Here is a 25,399-nt window from a genome sequence, read left to right as displayed (position 1 = left end):
TTATTTATTTTATATAAGTTTATCATTAAGCGATTCGAAATTTTGCAACTTTATAAAATGACCATCAATATATTTTATGATTTTGCATGATATAAAATAAAATTAGTATGTTTTTCATTTAGTTTTTGTATTTGTCTAAAATGTTGTTAATTAATTTGTATATATTGTCATTAATTATTATCAAATGAATTCTTTATTAATTAATGAATCTCAACTCGATCTTAAACAACTAAGAAAATATAAGTACATCCAAGAGGGTCACACACACCCCATAATGCATGTGGGATACATAGAATATTGGTTAGTTGCTCAAACGATGACATACAAAATTAACTTCCAAAAAAGAGAATTTAGACTCATCATCATTTTCAATTATCAATGAAAAAATGATTGCTGGTCTCAGCTAGAGATGCACCAGCACAATTGCAGGAAATTATATATGTTGTCTTAAATTGAAGTTGGCAAAAAAAAACATTACTACAAATAGTAAAAACTTGACAAAGATTTATATAACCCTAATTATTTGTTGCAAAGTTCAATTTCATTTCACAAGCATTATTCAAAAAATCAAAATAAACCACCACTAGTCCGATCTTACAGTTGATTACAGGATATCAAATCTCAAAGTATATATAATAGAATTATTCCTCTATGAAACAACATACAACAAAAATATTTGGTTGTCTCTGTAATCTGTATACATGTTATCTACAAAATAATTAATTAGATTTTGTCAGTCTAGCTATAGCTAGCTATACCCAAAAGAACAACTAAACGAATAAATCAACAAGGATTGACTCTACTTCAAATTCCTAGAGACTGCACCAGGTCACCAACTTGCTTTGCTGCATCTTGCCATGGCATTACATGAACTGTCTTATAATTTCTTGCTACCATCTCCTTAGCTTTCTGAATAAATCCAGGCTCCTCTTTCTTCTTCACATTCTCTTCCATTGAGCACTTCAACAACCCTATATAAGTCTCCATATTGTGCACACATTTAGGGTTTTCCAGTTTAAAGAAATCCAAGGAAAGTTCAACCCCTACATGCGTATAACACGAGTCGCTCCATGGAAGCTCATACTTTCCTCCTATCACACGCATGCCGTCATTCATTATCATTCCCGGTAGCTTCGTTATGAAATCACATGTATTCACCACTCGCAGAACCTTCAAACCAAGATCGTCACATCGTTGCTTGAATCTTGAATTTCCAACCCTTGGTCCACCGAAAGAATATACTGTTACTGGGATTTCGTGGTTAGGGGAAACCCGGTTTAAGCCGAGTTCGGTTAAATCATATCCGAAAAGAATGGCAAGCGAACTGCCCATGCTGTGCCCGGCCAAAGTCACACTCAACTCTTCTTCTTTGTACTGGTTAATTAACCGGGTGACTTCTTTGAGTAGTTGTTCTCGACAGCTTCCTTGGCCGAACCTGCATGTGCTATCGTTTGACGTGTACAAGCTTAGAAAACCTGACTCCACCTTCACCTCAGGCCGTTGGTTCATCGGGTCAAACCGGGCTGGAGTTAGTGAGCTCATTAAATTTGCAAGCCATTCAGTGCTAGTGACCGTTCCTCGAAAGGAAACTAATATGTCTCTTCGGCCAATTCGCTTTGTTTCATCATCAGTTGAGACTGCCACGTAGCCAATCCACCTGCTCTGACCGGCATCATCCTGTTGTGTCGGCATGTTGATGCCTGGAGCAGCATAAATATACTTGGTGATTTCATAACCTGATGAAGCCATACCAACTTCTCGGAACATGCTAGCCTTGCCATGCTTACAGTTTAGAAATCGCTTTGAGGAGGAATCAAGATCAAAAGCTTTATAGCATGCATCCACAAGCTCAACATATCGAATGATCTCTTCTCTCAGAAGAGGGTTCAGCGGTTCGACAAGACCATACCAGTCGTTCGATCCCTGAATCTCTCTCCACATGCTGGTCAGCGAGGCAATATTTCTCTGCAAAGTAGACCCTGTAGAAGATACCATACTTGTTATAGGCTGAGAAGCAACCAACTGTCGACTTTCTACCGCAACACATCTTACGGTGTGTTTGCTCATTACCTTAGGGTTCGAATAATAAGGCATCGGCCAAAGCTGATGCCTCTTTCTTTGGAAATTCTGTGACAGTATAGGTTGGCTTGAAATGGTGCAACAAGCCATTATGGGGAGGGAGGGGTGGGGGATCGATGGGAAATATTTGGAAAGAAGCAATTGTGTTTTGTAATATATAGACAGGCTCAAGGAAGGAGGGGTTAAAGGAGACAGCAATTTGTATATATTAGTTATTACTTATTAATTGCTTTATAACTATAGCTATCTTTGAATTCCCTTTCTTAATTAATTTATATTCGTTCCATATCCTGGACTGGAAAACCTTTTGGCTTAGATAGTGTATTATTCCTTTTTTATTATTCATCATTTTTAAAAAAATATATACCCCTCGCTAGTTGCATTTTTTTTTCTCTTTTTCGGTTTGTTCCTTCGAAAGAAGGAGATTTAGGTGGGGTCCAGAGCATGTTTGGCGAGGTTTTGACCAAGGAAGACGTAGCTTATTTGGCAAAAAAAAAAAAAAAAAAAGTAGACGTTGCTTTATGAATTAGGAAATCTTGACTCCATTATTATCTCACTGGACATCTCCTGTGCATGAGGTCAAGCATGAATGGTAGTTGGTAGATATCTATGGTTTGGGTGGGAATGGAGAAAGAGATCAAATCATGAGTGCAATTAATTAATCTATAGATATGGAGTTGTACTTGTACAGCGCTTTTTGGTTAGATTGCAAAGGTGCGGCTAGCTTTAGAGTTTAGATCAATTCACATATGATATGCTGCCATTAAAGTGATTTTATGGACATATGCTGCCATTAAAGTGATTTTATGGAAATGGAAGTCATCCAATCCAATTAAATTTTGGATGACCAGACCAGTACATTCCAGCAACAACTTTTTAATGTAGTATTTTATATATGTGGCGTGATGTGATAAATTATCGTCACTTACATCACATATGTAACATAATAAATATATTTGTTTACGTGGCAATGTAGCATGACATGTAGTTATGCCATCACATGACAGTCATATTTATTATATTTGTTTTAGAACTTCAAACTGTTCATTAAAAAAAATAGAAAAAAAAAATGTCAAAATTTGTGGACCAAATGGAAAAATGCAAAATGAAGGATAAAAATGTTGAGGAACTTTTTCGTGTTAGAACAATATTTTATTTTTTTGTCTGGATTTTGAAATATTGATTAAAATAGTGAAAAAAATAAAAAATATTTGAAGTGAAGGTTTTTTTTTTCATCTTTTATTCATAAAAATAAATCGATCGAAATATCCAGGTAAATTTTATAGCCGTTATAATTTTTATACTGAAATTTAAATTAATACATAAATATTCGGATGCATGTTTTGGAGATAAACTACTGCTGTCACCTCTGATTTTCTCTAAGGTTGTGCTCCAATTGAAGGTACGCGGAGGGAGAGAGTGAAATTCACTTTGCGGAGGAGAGCTAGCTTCACTTTAGAGAAAGTGAAATTATGTTAGAGCAAATTCACCTCCTCCAAAAGAGAGAAAACGGAGAGAAAGCAGAGGAGAATAATTACTGTTCGGAGGAGAGACGAGGTGACCACTGTATACGTTTTTGGTCAAATCCTTCACCTCCAAATTGAAGTGTAAGTTCACTGTTCGGAGGGGAGACTCACCCAGAAAACTCTTTCGATCTTCTCTTTTCATTAACGAGCTTTTACATCCGTTTTGTGGAGCACAACCTAGTTCTCTTTTGGTCCATTTATTTCGTCCGTTCGAAATACGAATGGGATGATGGCGAGAATGGCCGGATGTTCTCACCGGAGATGCAAATTGCTCAAGGTGTTGGCACTTGCTCGATCGTTCGATTGTTGGCTGGTGTTGGCACTTGCTCAATTGTTGAGTTCCATACGGAGGCTGCCGGAATATGCTTCATAGCTACGGCAGCAGCACAACCAAAAGCAAAATCAGGATTTCAACACAGGAGGCTAAATAATATTGTTAATTTTATCTTCTATTCATATTTCTTTCTATGTATTATCTTTTTAATTTGAAAATGATTTTTCCTTTTTTTCCACGCATACATGTATGGTCCAATTTACATTCAAGTCCTTTAACTTTATTATATTATTATAGAAGGCTTATACATATAAAAAAAAAAACAAATTAGTATGATTTCTATATACTTAGTAATAAAAAAAATTCAAACCTTAGAATGACTTAGGGCTATTTTTCGTTATAAAAGAGGAAATGTGATAGGTTATCAAACAGCATGCAATTAATTTGGCAACTTGTAAATTGTAATAAAAAAAAAGTAAAGCCTCCACCCATAATTAAACTGGGGTGCTGACACTCAAAGATGGTGCCAAATTATATAAAAGCCTATTCGGCCATGTACTGTGCGCGTGGAAAAAAAAAATTCACTTAGATTTCGCGAAAATCAATCCACACGCACAGCATATCGGCCATTCAAAAAATTTCATTTCCGTTTCCTTTAGAGGGCCAAACATGCCCTAAATTCATTACCGACTATAAGGATTAGACTCTCCTCGTGCATTTTGGTAACTAGGGGGGGCAAACGGATTGGATATAATCGGATTGTGGTAAAATTATATCCGTATCCATTTTTATTTTAGAATACGGATATTATGGATATGAATACGTACCAGCAGTTTTAATTCATCATCTAGACTTTAAATATTAAATTATCAGTGCAAAAAAAAAAAAAAAATGAAGAACCTAAAAAATATAGGCACTTAATCTATCTTTATGCTGTATTATATATTTGCTTTATAACAAACCGTTTATTTAAATTGTATTTTGTATGGTGACTCAGAATTCAAAGATTGTTTCAGGGATGACAAACCTTTTCCACAATCATAAAGAAAGCAAGAAAAAGAAAAGTGAGAAGGACAGTCAAATTAGCAAACAATTTCAAAAAAAAACTTTCTAGTTTACTGCGGCTGTTTTTGTCTTTATTTCTCAAGTATTTGACAATTGCTTAAAATAATTTGTCAATATCGTAAAAGTTTGGGATGATTTTGTAAAGTTCCGTTTGAAAAGGAAAACCCTCCTGCGATTCCGTTTGCTTGCCTATTTATTTGTTGGAGGAATTCCATGTATATCACTCAAAAATCTCAAAATTGTGTATTTTTCGCTCTAAAATTTATAATATCATATTTACTCTTCTAAATTTTAAAAACTCACAAATTTATCTAATTTATTGACTTTGTATCAAAATTCATTTAAATTTATAAAGTACTTTTATCCTTTATTAAAAAAAAATATGTACTATGTTTAAGACAAATAATTAGTCTACTAATTGTTCAGCCATAAGAGCAAATTGTCCATTTTTTTACTTGTGCCATACACACAAAATCGGGACGGTTTAATGAGGGTCGGACTAGATTCGATCTAATGTTAAGTCAGAGTTGTTTGATTCGCTCAAGATTTGTGTGGATAATTTTAAGATTCGTGTGGATTAAGTATGCATAAATTTTAATACATATCGAACGACTCCGACAGAGTACTAGACTGAATATATATAATCCAATGTCCATCGGAAAGCCTCCCCATTTCTTGCGACAGTGACTTGGTCCAATAACCATCAAACAGTCCCACTTCTTTACGGCACCGACCTCCTAATGCATCAGGCTTCTAATGAACTGATGGATAGAGTTTACTTTACATACAATAACGAAGTCACGTTGAATTTAAAGTAGGTAACTGTCTACTTCTGAATTTTAAAGAATATACACAAATCTATATATAATTGGGTTGTTTTTATTTTTTGAAAAAAAAAATATGTATCTATCTCATATTCTAAATAAAAATCGTATTGTTATTTATTTTTAAAGAAAATTTTGTTTATCTCTAAATAATTTATAATCTGAATTTGTTAATTCAAGATAGTCCTACTAGTTTTATCAATAATTTTTTTTTCTAATTCTAAATAAAAATGATGACTACACCCCTATTTTACCTATTGACCGTCGGATTGAGGATTCGGTGATTTGACCGAGTCTCATGTACGCATATTGCTTTGAATGAGTATACTCTACCGTAACTCAAAAGGAAATCTTTTGAGTTAATAAATTTGAGTCATTTGATTTTAAACAGAGCTAATTCGATACCTGCTTGTAACATAAATATTAGTACAGATCTAATTCGTACGAATCTTAAAACAAATTGGACGGTTGAAATTCATTACTTCAAAAGATTCCCTTTTGAGTTAATACAGAGGATACGAATTCTATAGCTTCGATATCTTGTAATCTTGAAAAAAAAAAATCCGCACACGGATTTGTGGCTTATGACATGCAGCCCCATCTTTTTTCTCTTTTTCTTTTTTCTTTTTCTTTTCTAAATCGTTAGCTTTCTGTTCCCACATGAGCCAAACTTTTGTTTTTAAAATTCTAAACAAGACACATTGCTTGTTTAAAAAAAGGGAACTGAATCTCCTGCCCCCTCGGGTGCAGGAAATTCCTTTCTCCAGAGTCATTGCGGAGTGGGACCGGTTACTGTTAAAGGGTTTAATTACTGTTACTATTTTAAATGAGGGCCCACCCGCAGTGACTCTGGGGCAGGAATTTCATGCCCCCGGGAGGCAGACGATTCGGTCTCTTAAAAAAGTAAGTGTAAGAACTAGGAGTGTTCATGGATATATTATGAATTAGGTGTTAAGGTTTTTATATAAAATAAAACTTATTCGTATTCTATTTTTATCCATTAAGTATTAATTGTATCTGTATTTCATCTAACTCATTAATCGTTAAAATTAATAATAATTAACATATATGAATAATATTTTAATAAATTGATAACTTATATAATCTAAGAAAAATATAGCAAATAAATAAATATATTACTTTAAAGTTTATACACACTATTTAGATAATATCATAGATATATAAAACAATAGTTATTTGTTTGGTTATCTTTTAAATAATATAAATTACTAATTTAATTAAATGTACAAAATAATATAAAAAACAATCTTCTCATATAATAAATATAATATAGTTAAACGCACGAATAAATATTATCATATAGGGTAACAAAACATAAAATAGCCCCTACATATATTATTACCGTATAAATTAATCAATAAAATTATTACTCATACTCGCCTTACCGAATAATACAACATTTTTTCTCTTCTTTGTTATTTTTTTTAACATAATTTTCAATTTATAGACACCGGCTTAGATTTCAGAATCACCGTTAAATCGGCTTAATGTGTAATTCACATTTCGAAGAGAAACAAAGTATGTATTTAAATTAAAAATAAAATGATATAACTTATTGATAAAATACTTCACTCAATAATTCTGACTGTCAACATAAATAAACTTATATTGTAAAAAAAAAATTTGTTTGGTTATCTTTTATTATTTAAATAATTTTCCTAATTAGATGATGTATACATCTATGAAAAAAAAACTCAGTTTAAAATTATTGAACATTTAAAAAAAATATTATGTTTTAATATATATATTATTAGGAAAATTAATTTATAATAACAAAACTGAATGATACCTAAAATTTTGTGATTTTAGTCAATGGGAAAATGTCAATATATAAAAATCATAGTCAATAAAAATTAGAGTCAAATATATACTGTGGAATTCTGACTCGACGCCGCAGATGCATTAATTTCACACGAAGAATTAATGTTAGTAAAAGATCCTTGCTAGTCGTCTAATGACTAAATAATATTGATAGATTCATGGCAACAACAAAAAAAATTTAAAAAAATCCTTAAATATCAAACAATAATTCATTGATGTGATTGTTCAACTATGACAGATTTTATTCTATTGGTTAACCCACACTCAAATCCTTATTATTATTTTTTTCCTTTTCCTCACAAAAAAGCAATCTTTTGTATTTTCCTTCACACTTGCTATTTTTTTTTTCCTTCAGAGAAATATATCTCTCCTCAGGGCTCAGGCTGTTTACATGTTGTTTTGAATAATGAAATATTTATTGATCGATGCATGTGCAACGAAACCTAACCTGTTTTTGTGGAGATTGTGTTGGAACACCAACTTTCTTTCTTCTTTTTTTAATAAATATTCCACCACCAACTTTTTTTTTTCTTTATCTTTTTGAGTACATACCACCAACTTTAAACAGGTACAGCCTTCGTAAGAAAATAACTCAAGATTCATGTATCATCATCATCATCATCATCATCATCATCATAATGTTATTAATATTATAATTATTATTTCTAATAGATCCTTAATTTTGGTTGCTCTCAATGGGGCTAACAGAGAAATCAAAAGGAGTCCTTAATGAAACTGAGGTAGCTAATTTATGTGATATCATATAATTAGTGGATGGAAAAATAAGAGAGTTTGTCTAACATATGTGATTAAGAAAAAAAAAAATTCAAAAACTATGTTTTGATTAGTACAAAAAGTTAGCAAGCACCAAACTATTGAATCTCAATTTTATACAATAAGGAAATCTTGAACTTCTTACTAATTAATTATATTAGGCATTTGGATTTTTTTTTAGTTTTAATTTATTACACTTGGTTTATTAAGGCATTCTTTGTATTGATTTAAAAATAGTGATTTTTTACTTATCTTAAAAGTAGAAAAAAAAATATATAATATTTGATTTGCAAGTACATTTTTATATGGATATCAGTTGAATGGTTTATATCAACTAATAAACTTTAAAAATGAATATACTGATCCATAGTACATACCAAATTTGCGCTATGCATGATATCGTAGAGAATAGGCCGGTAGTGCAGTAGCACAACTAGTTAGAAAAAAGTTCTAGACTGATAAATACCCAAAGGTTGAGAATTCGAGACCTCTCACCACTTCATAGCTACCGCAAATTAAAATTAATATTTAAATTTTTTTTTTTTTGTGAATATAGTTTAGTATCAGTATCATAAATCTAAAGTAATATTTAAAATTTGATCATGTATATTTAGAGGATATAGAGTAACGATGCAAATGAAAATTATTTGATTTTTTTTTTTTGCGTCAAAGAAAATTGTTTGAAATTAATTCTCACCCCCGGATATGTTGGATCCTTTGTCAACATAAATATGTGTAACAGAGTAGATTTGAAGAAAATTAGTTCAATATTTATTCTGACAATATCTCTTTAAATATCTAACAACAGTAGAAAAAACAATTTTTTTTTTATCAACATAATCAATGGAACAGAAGTATTGTGTATCTAGATAGATAATAAAATGGAGTAAACAATGCTCCCCCCCCCCCCCCCCCCCCCCCCCCCCAATCATAGAGGAAGTAGATTTGGTTAGCCTCAAAATTTTGCTCACAGCTAGCTTAAGTTCATTTGATTAGTTAATTAAGTTGCCAATTTGACTAATATAAACTGATACTGATATTTGTTCATATCTTGATTAACATTGGAAATATATCAGAAAAAAAATGGGATTTTATTCAGAGCATTGGTTGGTCCGTATAATAGATCAATATTTTCTTTTTGAAAATTCAAATGGTCGATCTGAACCGTTCAATATGATCTTCATATGAAAAAAGTATTGGCAGACTAAAATTTACATTTTTAAATATTTTTATTGTTTATTTAGATATGTAGAAAATCACTATTTTTGAATGGTCTAGAATTTTTAGATCGAGTGATTTTCTACCTATCTAAAAAGATAATAAAAATATTATAAACAATATAAAATTTGATCTACAAGTACATTTTCATGCAAAAATTATGTTGAATGGTTCAGATAAACTGTTTGAACTTTAAAACGAAGATATTAATTCATAGTACGAACCAATTCGCACTATGCATAGTGCCATAGCCTCAGTCTTATTTATTGTAATGGCAGTAAATATATTCATATTCTATACCTCTATAACTCTATTGTGTCTATATTCTTTTAATTTTCTAATAACAACAAATTTATAACTTATATGTCGAAATAAACCGTTAAATATTATTTTAATTATTTTTATTACTTTTTAATTTTGTTTTTATATGATAAATAAGTTGAAAAATAACATTCAGATAGTGTATTTATACAAATAATTTATAATAATTAAAACAAAGTTAAAATTTCATTTTTTTTACACATATAGAGATAAAATGATATAGATCATATTAACAATATTTTTTATATTAAAATTTTAAAATAAAAGTTACGGAAGCTCTAAAAATGAAGGCTAAAGGCAAAAAAAAAAAAAAAAAAAAAAAGTTTTACATTGATATCTAAAGACAAAGCATATAATGTTATACTTCAAATTTAAATAATATAACTACATATGGAGCTATTTTAAATGGCGCTTAAATGAGTCAACATGGATGATTTTCTTACCTCTCTAATTAAATTCATTTGATGGATTTACAAAACATTAATTATATAGGACCAAATTCTAGAGAATCCAAATCGGAAATTGAACAGCCCAAATTGAGATTATTATTCGATCCTAAGATCAATCAAATTAGATTCTTTTAAGATTTAAGAATAGTGAAAAACACAGCTATCCAGATTTTACAGAGATCAGCTCTATAATATTAATTCATTCATTCCTTCATGCCTTGTTAAATAGAAGAATCTGATTCTTTTTCAACAGTGCAATCCAAAAAACGATCTTGACGTGTGAGAAGAAATGATTTCAAAGGATTTGAAGTTTTGAACTACAATCTTCAATCTTGTATGATCATGTAGGGATCCTATGTGACAAATTTGTGTGCTGAATCATCCAATTATTTTTTTAATATACATTTTTGTATTTTTTTTTCAGAAAAAATTATAAAATATATATTCTTCTACTTATTATGATAATTATACAATTATGACTTATCCTTATTTTTCCCATCCTATTATGTTTTTTGACTCCGCTTCTGACCAAATCATATAACATATCATACAAAACTGTTGCAATTTCTACAAAGCTTCTTACAGGCAAACAGCGAAGTCACGAAGGTAACAAAATAATTTTGTTAAGATCAGACCATTTGATCAGAATCTGCATGAATATTAAAGGACCATGTGCATTCCACCTCGGACCGAATTGGCCTGAAATCTTATTGGATGGTCCGGATCTAAACAAAAATGTTTTTTTACCTCAGAACATATGGACTCGCCTCACCGTAGACTACACAGCGGATATTAATTTTATTCCTACATCTAAAGAAAAAATTAAAAAGGAAATAACTGGAAAGACAATATTTAAATCAGATAACCTGGATTAAGGTAAGAACCAAGAAATGATACTACTTGTAGATTAGCATAGTCATAGAGTTTAAATTATTTGAATTTGCTAATTAAGTATATAGACATGATTTACAATATTCGGTTCATACCTCGATCTCTCGTACTACAATTCCATTTATTATTTCAATTATTCCTTTTTTTCTCCCTTTTTTTTTAATAATTAATCAGTCATATGCACTAGCTGTCAATAACTTCAACTAAGAAATAATGAAGTAAAGAATTCTATCTTCTCAGTTATAATAAAGAAAGTTGTAATTAAATATATCAAATGACTTGTCATGCTAGAGGAAAAAAAAAGCATCATCTAACTCCCATTAAATGCACCTCTCTTTTTTTTAATAAACATACACCTCTTTTTTCATGATAATATTTTTTTCAGTAAAAAAATATTGATGCATCCTTATTTTAATATAAATTTCTACTGATGTTGTATTTTGAACTTGTGACTAACAAAACAGTTCTCATTTTTTATAATAATATTTTTAAATGTAATAATATTTTTAAATGAGAGAATTAGAGATCGAGCCATCTAACACTTCTTTTTATTATATCTTTTGTTGTACATTAGTTTCTCTCTAACATGATGCCCCATGTATCTTCTTTTTATGAATTTGGATTAGGGGTGTACAACGGGCGGGTCAAAGATATTTTATTAAAATTTGAATTCAACCCGATTACACCGGGTTAAAAAAGTTATTTACTTAACCCACCCATAACCTAACCCAACCCATCTATTTTTTTTATATACGGGTTATTACGGGTTATGCGGGTTAGACGGGTTAAACGGGTTATAATTTTGATCGAAAATCTATTATATATCTTTTTACTATTTTTATTAAAACTAGGTACAAATAAAAGTGACAAACATAAATAAAATAGAAATAATTTAGCATATAACATCCATAACAAAAAAAACATATCCAGAATGTAACATCCTAAAAAAAAAGACAACTACATATAACAATCACATATAAAATTCATGAAATAAAAAAACATAACAATTCAAATTCATGTAGCGGATCATCCTTTCAACATATATCTTATGTGATTTTTATCAAAGCTTAAACGAGTCCGCATCCCCTGAGATATCTCATATTTTGAGTGACCTATGTGTCCGGTGTCTATTCGGGGATAACGCAGGGACCCAGTATTGTTTAAACTTTGAGATTCATACAGAACGTCTTTGAACAGTTGAGATTTTCCAAAAAGTCACGCAAAATATGAGATATCTCAGAGGACAGAACGTCTTTGAACACTTGAGATTTTCCAAAAAGTTACGCAAAAAATGAGATATCTCAGAGGATGCGAATTCAGCCTAAACACAGCCCTCATCCTTTCAACAAAGATCTTATGTGATTTATTTCATGTAGCGAGTCAAACTAAATGAATTATTCCTCCACATAGGTTTGAGGCTGGGTCCAGATATAAACGGGTTATTAAGAGCAAACCCATGACCCAACCCAGAGTAACGGGTTTAACAAAATCCAACCCGTACCCGATCCAGTAACATCTCAACCCAGTAAAATACGGGTCGGGTCAGACGGGTCGGGTGGGTCAACAATATTTTTGTACACCCCTAATTTGGATCCTAACCATATTCAATCAGAATCTGCACGAATATTAAATGAGTCATGTAAATTCTACTTCAGACTGAATTGGCTCAGATCCGGATTCGAACTCAAATTTAAGTTACTTTAGGGGATCCGGACCCTCATTTTATTTGGATGAATATCTTTTGTGGTCATTATCTATTAGCAAGCCTAAAAAAGAGAATAGTTTATCTTTCTCTAAAAGCCAACTAATTTTACACAAATATCATGTTTGATTCTTAGGCATAGAATAATACTTCTAATTAAGTCATGATCAAAGTTATTAAAAAATTTAAATTTTAAACTTATCTACGTCAATAAAATATTATGATATTTCGATTTCATTTTGATTAATATTAAGAAGTTACAAAAATACATTAATGTGATAATTTCTAAAAAAAAAATTAATTATTGATTCCTACAAAAAAAATAAGAAAATAATATACATAATATATGAGTAGAACTAGGTGTTCTTAAGTTCACTAAGTTTCTTGGTGAACTCAAGTCTAAAACTCATCGAATCAGCTTTAAATGACGAATTCAAACTGTTAAAATCCGCCTACCTTACAAGTGATGTATCTATGTGTGAAAATTTTAAACATTCAAATTAATTTAGTATAAAGTCAAGCGGTCAAAATTAGAGTGTTAATAAATTAATTTTAATGCATTGATTTTTTAATTTTTTTTTACCACTTGACTCTATGCAAAATTAATTAAAAAATTAAAAAAAAATTATATGTAGACACATCACTTGTAAAGTAGATGGGTTTTAATGGTTCAGATTCGTCATTTGAGACCGATTCGGTGGGTTTTAGACTTGAATTCACCAAGAAGTTTGATGAACTGAAGAATACCTTAGTTCTACTCATAATATCTAACCATTTTATTTTAACATATAAACTTTAAAACTTGTATTGCTAAAAAATAACAAGTAAAGGCAAGATAAAAATATGCATTGTGTAGTTACAATGTATCGTGTAGAAATAAATATATATATAGAGAGAGACTAATATGCATTCGAATGTATATGAGCCGAAATACATACAGTTCAAATTTGACTTTTCAAAATTCAAACGGTCGATCCGAACCATTCATCTTGTTCTCCATATTAATATGTGCTTGGAGACCAAATTTTACATTTTTCTGAATTTTTTTTACTATTTATTAAGTATTTTACAAAATTGTTGATCCAACAGTGGCAGTTGACTTTACTGTTTTGTTAAGCCATCGTTGGTTCAACAATTTTATAAAATACTTAAAGTTTAGATATATAAGAATGGTAAAGTTTAGATGAGCATAATCCAAATTTATCATAGTAGACTTGGAATAGGAATAATTGGCGCCATATCTCTTTTTTAAGCCTCACACAACACACGAGGAATTTCTAAACATGACCCAAAATTCCCTTGGATAGCGATTCGCACAATATTTAACAAAAGAGCAAGTAACATTTAAGCCAATTAAAAATTGAACTTGTACAACAACTTAGCAATAGCCAATAGGTACTTCCAAATATTGAATCATATTTAATTATTTATTCTTATTCCTAGATGCATGATGATCTGTTCTGTTCTGTTCTTCTGTGCTTCACCCAATCCAAATTAATTAATTAGAATAATATTTAATGAGCATGATATCCAGAAGCCATGCATCATGCATGGATGTCTATTCAATATTTCAATCTGTCATTTTCTCTCTCTGTTTTTTTTTATAATTTATTGATACAAGAGCAATAGTTTTTAACCAAAATTACATAAGCAGTTATACGCGTAACAAACTTGCGGTCGAATAATTAAAGGTTGTCAATATTATAATAATAACATGATTAGGAGCCTCTGTTCTATGATGCATGTTTTTATTTTCTAATTTTTTAATAACAAAAATTATAAAACTGATATATTAAAATAAAACTGTTAAAATGTGATTTATATTATTTTCTCCTTTTCTTTACATGAAATTCAATAGGGATATACAATTGCTTTCAATGCTGCTTATTTTTCAAAATAAATATCTTAAATTTCTAAAATTGATTAAAATATTATTATTCAAAAATAGGCAAAGACGTTCTAGCTAGGTTTTTCCTTGCTTCGAGAATAATTTAAATTTTTAAAGCTTTTGCAGTTACAATAAATAGATTTATTCCAGATTACTTGTAGTCAAGTTGAGAATTGGTAATTAAAATAATTCAATGAGATCTAAATTTTATGATTTGGATGTAATATGACTACAATTAAGAAATAATTCTTTGTTTTTAATGCAAATAACATATCAAAATACTAACATTTATAGAAATTTACGAGTTGGAAATTTATAATGCATTAATTATTAATTCATCAAATTCAAAATATTTCTGAAATGTGACAAAAAAATAATAATATGGACAAAATACAAATATTATTGCAAACCTTGTTAATTTACTATATACCTTTTTTAGCAAGGTTTAAACTTTATCCGGTACACATACATAGGAATTTTTTTTTTCAAATAGAATCAAATTTAAATATTTTAACGGAACAAGCTGGACTGAATTTTTATGAAAAACAGCTCCACTGATTATGTGGATCAGGATCGGTGGAGGCAACGATTATGCTTACTGTGCATGCTTACTATGCTTACTTTTTTGCCTCGACCGATCCTGTGGATCGGTAGAGTTATTTTTTATAAAAACAATTTCAGTGTGCATGTTTCGTTGAAATATTTAAATTTAATTATATTTTAAAAAAATATCCCATACATAGCTGTATCCCCTATATATATACATGTTCACATTTCTAATACTCTGTATAGATACCAATTTACTGGCATTGGCTAGACTGACCTATTTTAGCAATTATCTAATTTTAGATAAGCTTGTCACATTAATTACATCTCCCACTTGATTGTAAAATACATAATCCAACAATACACCAAATTAAAATACTTTCAGTTCCAGCTGAGAAAGGTATACTACCAAGAAATGGACAAACGTATCTTTTCTCTCACATCCTTCCTATAGTTTGGTAAAGATATTGACAGAGTAGTCTTCACTTCATACAGTACACTGACAATAGAACCAAATAGGGATACATTTGACTCGTACGCTGCATGTAGTAAAAACTTCTTTGTTAATTACCCAAATAGTTTGGCACCTGAGGCAAAACTTGTTAACCAAATTCCATGCCTTTTTTTTATACTTCCAATTGGTGCCATCTATGTCAGCATGGCAGCCTAGCAACTTAATTTTGAATTGACAAAAAAAATTCTTCAAATTTCAGTTAGGTTTCCGAGTCCTTGGTCTCTCTCTTGTGCTGCTTCTACGAAACAAGCTATGTTAGCTAGGAGCCTAGGTGATAAAGGCTAGTCTTTTCAATTATTTTCCTTAATTTTTTTATTAGTGGGTGATAAACTGAAAGTGTTCTTGGTTGATTGAATGATTCTGCAATAAAAGGATGTCTTTGTTGACCATTTTATTAGACTAATTAATAGATATTAATTACTGATTGTCTCATAATTATAACCATCTTTCTAACCATAGTTTGGCAAGAGTAGAATAGAGGAGTACAGAGGAATAGAGTGGAAAAAATGTTCTATTATTGTTAACAAGAAAAGAAGTAAGTGAAATTGGAGAATTAGGTTTTAACTTTTTCATAAAACTTCTATTTTTTACATTTGGGCCTCCTCTATGAGCCAATTCCTATGGAATAGGAAATGTGGAATAGAGAAATTAGCATTTTTCAAGAGATAGATTTAGCTCATTACCTATACTCTTCCACCATTAACCGAACACGACTGGAATAATGATGAACTGAAATCTATTCCAAATTCCAGTTTTCCTCTATTCCAATGGTTTGCTGAACGGGAACAAATGATTTCACTGAGAAGTAATATACGCAAAGTAAAGATATTTACGACATTGTTTTGACTTTATGCATCGCACATCATATGCTTTTTCATGTTGATTCAATTTTTGTTAGTAAATATTAGATATCAAGCCACCTAACTATTTAATACCCACAAAAAATTGCCTCTTTCATATTTCGAACCTGCAACCTCTTACACATAAAACATTGTTTTTTTCACTTCACTAAAGTCTGATTCTCTTCATTTTGATTATGTTATTTGTGCGTTGCATAAAATAAAAACAACACTGTCAATATATTAATTGTTTTTGTATATTCACTTAATGAAAGGATAGATAATTATACTAGCTATAAGCCTCTATATAAGTGTCGATACAATACGAATTAGAGTATTGGAATTATTTTCTTTATTTTTCCGCAAGCTTATGTAAAAAAAAAAATTCCAATTGTTTGATATATCGTTAATAGTTCATTCCACAAAGTTTAGGCAAGACTAACAGAAAAGTGCGATTCCAATCTTACATTACATGTCAAGCTTATCACTATCCATGTTTACTGAATGAGACTAGTCAGTTTTGAAGCTTACATGTTGTGCAAGAAAAGTAACCCTTATATATTCTATTAGCTTATTTTTCTTAAAAGAATGTACGTACGTAATTAGACAAGATCTTTCAAATTAAGGAGAATTTAAATTAAAGTTGTGTTGGAATTTATCATAAAGTGAGTTGAATAGTATACTAGTTATGTGAGATTAATTAACATAAAGTGATTGACTACAAGAATGAGACAGTATCCGCGAGAAATACGTACTGTCGGTATACCGTCACGGATACTACGTACCGTCGCTAATAGAAAAAAAATACCTTTATGTCAGTATACCCTCGCAGATAGTTACTATTTATCCTAGTGGATACTGTTCCATTCTTGTAGTTATATGTACGTTTAATTTGGTTACACCTTATTATCAATCTTAATCAACTTGTTACATGTATGTATATTGCCAACGCAAGATCATATATAAACGCACCATCAATTCAACATCCATCAACACGGTTCGTATGCTATATATGATGAGAAATTAATTTCATTTCCTATATGCATTTAAAGGTTTTGAGTATTAGTGAAAAAAGGGATTAGAGAATACAGAGACAACTCAAATTGATCACTAAGGTACCAAATTTTCTTCTTGAAATGAAAGACAAACCAAGTATAATATAATTACTTGTAGAAATTAATGAAATCTGAACGAAACTTCGTCCAGAAATCATGAAACAGTATTCAAATAGCTTACTACATGTGAGCTTGACTTGTTAGATCTACCTCGTTAATTATACAAAGACTTGACATGGAATTAAGTCAGATGTGTTCAGTTAATGTGAGATACACTTACTGATTCAAGTTATATATGTTTGAACAAACACAGTATAAAAATCAGCATATAAATCAGCTGCATGCATGTAGTGCTGTACCAAGGAAGTTCACATTTAATAGTCTCATCTAATATACCTAAGTCAAAGAAAATATACCTAGGTCTACTAATAATGTCCAATATGAAAGGGTTCAATGTACGGTATCGACCGTTCGATCTGTGTTGAGATTCGCGTGTATGTTAATATTTACGAGGCAGTTTATAATTTCATTATGCACAAATCTCAATGTAGATCTAACGGTTGATTCACATTTCGCAAACATTTAGTATTATTTTTGGTTAAATATTTTATTTTTGTATGTAGTTCACATTTTATACAAAATATAGTTCATACTTGTGAAAAATAGATAACAATACTAACACTATTAAAAGTTGATACTGACAATTTCTGAACGAAATTCTACCCACAAGCAAAATAATTTCCATGAAAATTTACCGCCTTTTAGTTTGTAAGAGGAGATGAGAAATATAAAGGGCCTAAATAGAAACCTCAAATGTTTTTGACGCTGTTTAAAATTTGGGCCGGGTACACACTGTAAAGAAGCCCAATTCTTTTTAATCTGTTTGTAAATTGGGCCTGAGACATCACATTTTATTGGCATTTAATTCTCTCATCATTTTCCCCTCTCACACGGTCACACCCATATAGAGTGGAAAAAAAATGCCGTGCCGTGTCGTGACTAACACGCCGTGACTTTCATCTCGTGCAGTGACCAAATTGATTTTTCACGTGCTGTGCCGTGACTAAAATGTCAAGGGGTCGTCACGCCACATGATCACACTGTGCCTAAACGTGCCGTGACCAAACGTGACTTGTGTGGCCATCTAATTACAGATGACTCACGTGACTAAGTGCCGTGTAGTGACTAAATCTTTCGCGTGCCGTGTCATGCCGTGCTAAATTTTCTAAAGATGGTCACAACAGGAACATGCAAGTCACGGCATGTAACCGGCACACGTACCATGTCATTCCATACCGTAACCGTGTTGTTGTATAACGGAGCCGGCTCCGCCGTGCCATTTTTCCCACTCTACCCATGCGGTGTTCAACCAGAAAGATCTCATTATTAATATATTTCTCCGTATATCACACAATATAGCTTGTCATCCTAAATAAATTTTACTGTTCAATTTGCAGCAAATGCTACAATTACAAGATATCCAATGGACTGGGGTCTGGAGATGATACCCATATGATCAATTATTTTGAGGATATGTAGCACTGGAAATACAAATGAAGCATAACAATTTATTCTTTTTGAAATTTGAAAGACAGAACAATACAAGAAAGAGACATACTTGTCATTTGATTTACAATACAGTGTATATAAACCTTTTCTCAAACAAATAGACAATCTGCATAAATGTTGTAATGAAAGTGGCTGTTGAGCTTTTATTAAGTAATATTTACAACAGAGTACTGAGACTGATCAAAGCATAATTATTGTCGCTCATTATACTTATTACAGATACATTTATAGATTTTCTAGGGACCAAATTGAACATTCGGTAAATGTAGAATGTCGGCCTCCTGTTATTGGCTGAAATCAAACATGACCCGCTCCATGTAGATGTCTATATATTATTCCTGATATGATAAAAGGGAAATAATGATAAATGAAAAATTTCCTTTATATGTAACTAAAAAAAGCTAAAAAAAACATGATTCCTGCAACAACAAGGGTTCAGACTTTACCAGCATGGCCTCAACATCTGGAATTTTTTTTTTTTTTTTTTTTTGAAGAAGAAGAAAGAGACTAAATTTGTTTGCTATACCTGTAATATATATTTGATCATAATTCATGATCTTGATGTTGTCCTTCTAATAGGATCTTGTAATACATCATAATGACCATAGCCATCATAAAGGACCCGAATTGGGTCTTCTTTCCCATATTCTTGACCGTATTCAGCTATAATTTTGGGGCCTTCATGGCCAGAGCTTTTGGTATACATATAAACCGATATAGGCATCCTGTAACAAAAAAAGAAAAAAAAATATATCTGTTGATGTTTCGTTTTTCATTAGGGACAAACTCCAACTTATCAGCTGAGCTTAGTAATCAGTCCAACAAAATAATAATAATAATAATAAATAGGGAAAGAAAAGACTCTTCAGACAAATTCCATTGTTACCACTCGTTACCAGTTACCACATTAACCAGCAGATATATTTTGATATTGCACAAAACCTGCCCAGTGCCTAGGAAAGTTTTCCTATCAGAACTATAAACTAGAATTAAATTTTCAGCTTTGTAGAACTTGATGCCTTTACAAGTTACAACCCACCCCAAAAGAAAAAGGATCAAATATTATCAATAAAAATAGAAAAAAAATTCGTTAAGGCAATTTGATTCTGACCGGAGAACGTGACAGCACATGAGCAATTCAGGTTCGCCACCCCAAATATGAGGCTTCCTTATCTGGGTTACATATGATTCAAAATCTCCTTCCAGAAACCTGAATCCATAACATAATAAAAATCATGTTACTAGGGTTTAGTAATTACTGACCTCTTTATTTTCCCTAATATTTCATTACCAGTTCCATACTAATAGCTACTGCTGCTTTATTTTATTTTTCATGGTATATCAACTTTGCATAATGGTCTTAATTAAATAAATAGAAAGCGAGAAATAAAAGCAAACCACTCTGTATGGTCTCTCCTCTTGACAAATTCATCAGCAACCTAAAATACCAATATTAGTCAACACAGGATATGGTTTTTGATACATAAAAGAAACAAAAAGTATATGATTCATAATATGATTTAGGCAATATAAAGTAATATATATACTTTTGATCTAAGCTCGTCAGCGAGTTCTTTTTGATGTTTCTCACTAGGAGATGGCTTTCCTGACCTTATGCAAGCTCCATATGCAACTGACCGGAACAGGCACCTCCCGTCTCCAGTTATTCCTGGAATTAGAACAAGCATAAAAGCATGTTTGATCAAGTTTAATATAATTTGGAAATCACACAAGACTTCAAACAAGATTACAATATACCCCAATGATCTTAAAAAATATATTTTAAAAGGGAAAGGTGGCAACTATACTTGTGCTTGTCTGTTGCTTTTGAAAAGCGTTGGAGAAGCAAAAATATTTTATCAGAATCTTAGATCTCATTCATGAAAGAAGTGAATCGATCGGCACATAGATAGTCTCTCATAAATTGCATCTACTTAAGATAGAATTAATATGGTATAGGCCTTTAATTGAAGTTCAATTGAGCAATTTGTTAACTTGGACCTTCTTCAACCCTAACCTAAACCAAAATCTAAGTTGAAAAATTAAAAAGAAGAGAAATTTAATAGAACAAACCCAAGGTGCTTCCCATTACCACGTGAAGAAAATTAAAATATATCTAAAAAGAACAAAATAATATCCCATTGCTCAAAACCCATATCACATAAGGTATAGAATAAAGTGTAAGCCAGTTTACACAAGCAAGCAACAATTAGTAACAAGAAAAGCACAAAAGAGATCAAAAGAGTAACACATACGAACTTGACTGAGCGTGCGTCCCAAGCCTGACATGAAATGTTGTGTGTTCTCTTGGCCATGAGAAATAATAGGGAAAAAAGGGGAAAGAGAGAGAAAAAGTAGAGATAAGACGGTGAGAGATGGAATCATGGAATAGAATTCTAGTTCTGTAGTTGTTGCTTTCTCTTTTACAAAAATGGTAGCGAGACTTGCGTAGAGAATCTTGAGAGGTTGCAGAGCACAATCAATCTCGACCGCTCGATTGTTTTTCTATGATGCTCACAAACACATCGCGTCATGAACTCGTACAACTAATTTGAATCCCGAAATTTTTATGAATATCCAAAAAAATATGAAATTTCAGCCGACATTTTTATTTTTACTCAATTAAAAAAAATTTAATAATAATAACCATGGTTTAGGAAAAGTTTTAAAAATACTCAAACCGTGGAAAATTTTCACATTTCCAAGCTTCTTTTTTTTTTTTTACAAAACAGAATTTTTTATTTATTTTTTATTTTTTGTATTGAAATATTAGAAATGTTGAATATATTTCTTTGAAAATAGATGGAATATAATATAATTTGATTTATTAGAAAGACCGTAACAAATAATCGGATCAACATTTTTCAGGCCGGATTTTTCGCGGCGGTAAGAAAAATTAATATATGTCACTATGTGTTATTGTATAAAAATAAAAATGCTTAGATTCTGACTTATTGATCCCGGTTCAAAAGTCACTTCTAGGTAATACAGAAAATATTGTCATCCTTCTAGTACATTTAATTTATAAAAAGTTGTGTCTATTTTGAGAATTCTTTTTGAATAACAAACATTAAATAACTTAAAGTTTTTGTTTTTTTTTTCAAAAATAGATACAACGTTTTATAAATTAAATGTACTAGAAGGATGACAATATTTTTTGTATTACCTAGAAGTGACTTTTGAACCGGGATCAATAGCTCAGAATCTAAGCATTTTTATTTTTTTTACAATAATACATAATGAAATATATTAATTTTTCTTACAGCCTCGAAAAATTCGGCTTGAAAAATATTGATCCGGGTTATTTGTTACAGCCTTTCTAATAAATCAAATTATATTGTATTCCATCTATTTTCAAAGAAATATATTCCACATTTCTAATATTTCAATACAAAAAATAAAAAATTATGTTTTGTAAAAAAAAAAAAGCTTGGAACCGTGAAATTTTTCCACAGTTTGGAATTAAAATTTCAAGCCATGGAAAAATTCTACAGTTTGGGTATTTTTAAAACTATTCCTAAATCATGGTTATTATTATTAAAATATTTTGTTAATTGGGTAAAAAAAAAATGTCGGAATTTCAGAAACTATCCAGATTTTCGTGTTTTTTCGAAATCTACCCAAACTGTAAAATTTTTTTGTAGTAATTCAGTCTAAAACCGTAAAAAAAAAATTGCAGCTTCAAAAAAAAAATTGCTATAATTTTTTGCAGTTTCAAATTTTTTTTGTATTTTTCATATTTTTTTAGTTAAATAGAAATATTTATCATTTATTTATTCTTTGTATTGAAATATTAGAAATATTTTATATATTTCTTTGAAAATAGATGAAATACTATATAATTTGATTTATTAGAAAAACTATGACAAATAACCCGGATCATCATTTTTCATGCCAGATTTTTTGCGACTGTAAGAAAAATTAATATATTTCTTTATGTGTTATTGGAAAAAAAAGATGCTTGAATTCTGAGTTATTGATTCCGGTTCAAAAGTCACTTCTAAGTAAATACATAAAATATTGTGATCCTTCTAGTAAATTTAATTTCTAAAAACTTATATTTATTTTTGAAAAAAATAAGTTATTTAATGATTGTTATTCAATAAGATTTTCTCAAAATAAATACATTTTTTTAGAAATTAAATGTACTAGAAGGATCACAATATTTTCCGTATTACCTAGAAATGACTTTTAAACGCAAAAACCTAGATAGTTTATGAAATTATCATACTTTTGGATATTAATAAAAAATTCGGATTTTTCACTATTAATTTGAAAATAACAAACCAATGAATTAATTTAATTATTTAACTACTAAAAAATTAAATTTAAAATTTAATATTGAAAAATAGTCTATAGTATGTATATCATTTATAGTTTTGTACTAAAAGTAGGAAATTTTAATATAGATTTTCTTATTTATCAAAATCAAACGACTTCAAATTTATTATTCTCACAAGTTTCAACACTGTAGTTATTATCTTTTGTAGAATCTCCATTACGCATTTAGGCGGGTCATTATCTTTTATAATCGTTATCTTCTTTACACGTAATTGACAATTTAATTATAACGTAAGGATTGTCGTTTGTTTGTTAATAGTTGATACGTAGACATTTTAAATAATCTAAAGGTTGATGCCAAATAGTTTATGAGTTGGTCTGGTTTGTAGGAAAAGTATAGGTAGGTACTGTAAAAGATTCTCTTCACTTTATGGTTTGAGATTAATTCTCAGCCGCTTTAAGATTCGGGATAGCTTAGGGGAAGCATTATTTGGCTTTAAGATTCATGCCAAGTTACAAAGAACAGTCCAGAGCCACTAATTATAAAAGATTGGAAGCGTCTAATTGTCCACAGTTTGTCCATAGAAAAACTGACATTTGACTTGTGCGAATACTGTAAAACTATTCTTACATGCTGTATATTTACACAATATATCACATAAAATATGTCAGTTAATCAAAAAACATCCAGCTAGTATTCCAAGTGGTCCCATGATAGTTAGAAACAGATTGCAAGTTGCACAACAAGACAAAAAAATGTATTTTCAAAAGAATCACAAGGTGAATACTGTAAAGTCACAAGATGAATATTGTAAAACAACAAGGTCAATATTGTAAAACAACAAGATGAACAGTCGATCCATCAAAAATTAGAAAACCAGACCAAATCAACAGCTGACATATTAGATCAAATTAGATTAGACTCAAAGTATTACCAGATCGGATCAAGATCAACCAGAATATCCATAAAACTAAACTAGATAATAGGGAGATTATGCAATTACCTGAATCTCCGTAAAATGCCACCAGGAAAGGAAAAGATTAGATACTAAAGATAACAGAAATACACTAATTGTCAATGTCTCTTCAACCAGATTCACAAAGCGGAGATAAGACATCATCTCGCTGCCATTGCGGTCGTCGCTGCTGGGATCCATTATACAATCGGAATAAAAATAAAAAATAGTTTATTAGAATTATTAAATGACAATTCTTGCTTTAAGGAGGAGTCGCTGCAGATGCTTCCAACAAGTTCCTAGGTGCATGTGCCCAGCTATCTAGGAAATGAGATTGTTCTTGATGAGTTCGACAAAGAGTAAAACAAAGGGCAAAATAAAAAATAAAAAAAATTAGAACCTTTTTATGAGAAATTGAATGAGAAGCGCGTAAGGGGGCAGATTGGTATTAGGAGAGTAGGAGACTGATTTGCGCTCGATCCGGAGTTTCCTCGGTTATAGATTTGAATGAAATTCAGTAGCGACACTTATTTGAATAAAATTGCCACCAGTTTGATTGAAATCGCGATAAAATATAAACGCGAAATCATAAAGAGGAAGGAAGTCGTCTTAGAAAGTTGGGAATCTGATCAAAAAAGAAGGTTTGGAATGAGATTCAAAGAAAGGAAAGAGACGATCGAAAGAAGGAATGTTTAAATACATGAGATTTCAGAATGATTTGAATTTCTGAGACATTGGTCGTTAAAATCAGTTAATCGCGAGTAGATAAGAGGCTGTGAATAAAAG

The 25,399-nt window shown here is 30.6% G+C and overlaps 2 protein-coding genes across 4 annotated transcripts; both read right to left on the bottom strand.

The window, feature by feature from the left end:
- Positions 1–704: 704 nt before the first annotated feature.
- LOC144575790 (phospholipase A1-Ialpha2, chloroplastic-like) lies at positions 705–1,980 on the bottom strand. The gene has a single exon (XM_078326037.1). It carries the CDS (start codon positions 1,939–1,941, stop codon positions 805–807), a length of 1,137 nt encoding a protein of 378 aa, XP_078182163.1. The 5' UTR covers positions 1,942–1,980; the 3' UTR covers positions 705–804.
- Positions 1,981–19,407: 17,427 nt separating this feature from the next.
- On the bottom strand, positions 19,408–21,837 carry LOC144575559 (OVARIAN TUMOR DOMAIN-containing deubiquitinating enzyme 4-like). Of its 3 annotated transcripts, XM_078325751.1 has the most exons (7): positions 21,632–21,706; positions 21,450–21,492; positions 20,924–21,045; positions 20,775–20,815; positions 20,488–20,586; positions 19,903–20,101; positions 19,408–19,714 (listed from the first exon to the last, which is right to left on the bottom strand). In XM_078325751.1, the coding sequence occupies exons 1-6, from the start codon at positions 21,689–21,691 to the stop codon at positions 19,927–19,929; spliced, it is 540 nt and encodes a 179-aa protein (XP_078181877.1). In that variant the 5' UTR covers positions 21,692–21,706; the 3' UTR covers positions 19,408–19,714; positions 19,903–19,926. The 3 variants fall into 3 exon arrangements, with proteins under 3 accessions (XP_078181877.1, XP_078181876.1, XP_078181878.1); XM_078325750.1 differs by lacking the exon at positions 21,450–21,492 and having other exon boundaries at positions 21,632–21,837; XM_078325752.1 differs by lacking the exons at positions 21,450–21,492; positions 21,632–21,706 and adding an exon at positions 21,185–21,370.
- Positions 21,838–25,399: the final 3,562 nt, after the last annotated feature.

The sequence above is a fragment of the Carex rostrata genome, chromosome 24 (genome assembly GCF_964058835.1).
Source record: "Carex rostrata chromosome 24, lpCarRost1.2, whole genome shotgun sequence".
In the NCBI taxonomy this organism is placed as follows: domain Eukaryota; kingdom Viridiplantae; phylum Streptophyta; class Magnoliopsida; order Poales; family Cyperaceae; genus Carex; species Carex rostrata.
The sequence above is the reverse complement of the archived record's forward strand: the minus strand, read 5'-3'. Positions and strand labels throughout refer to the sequence as shown.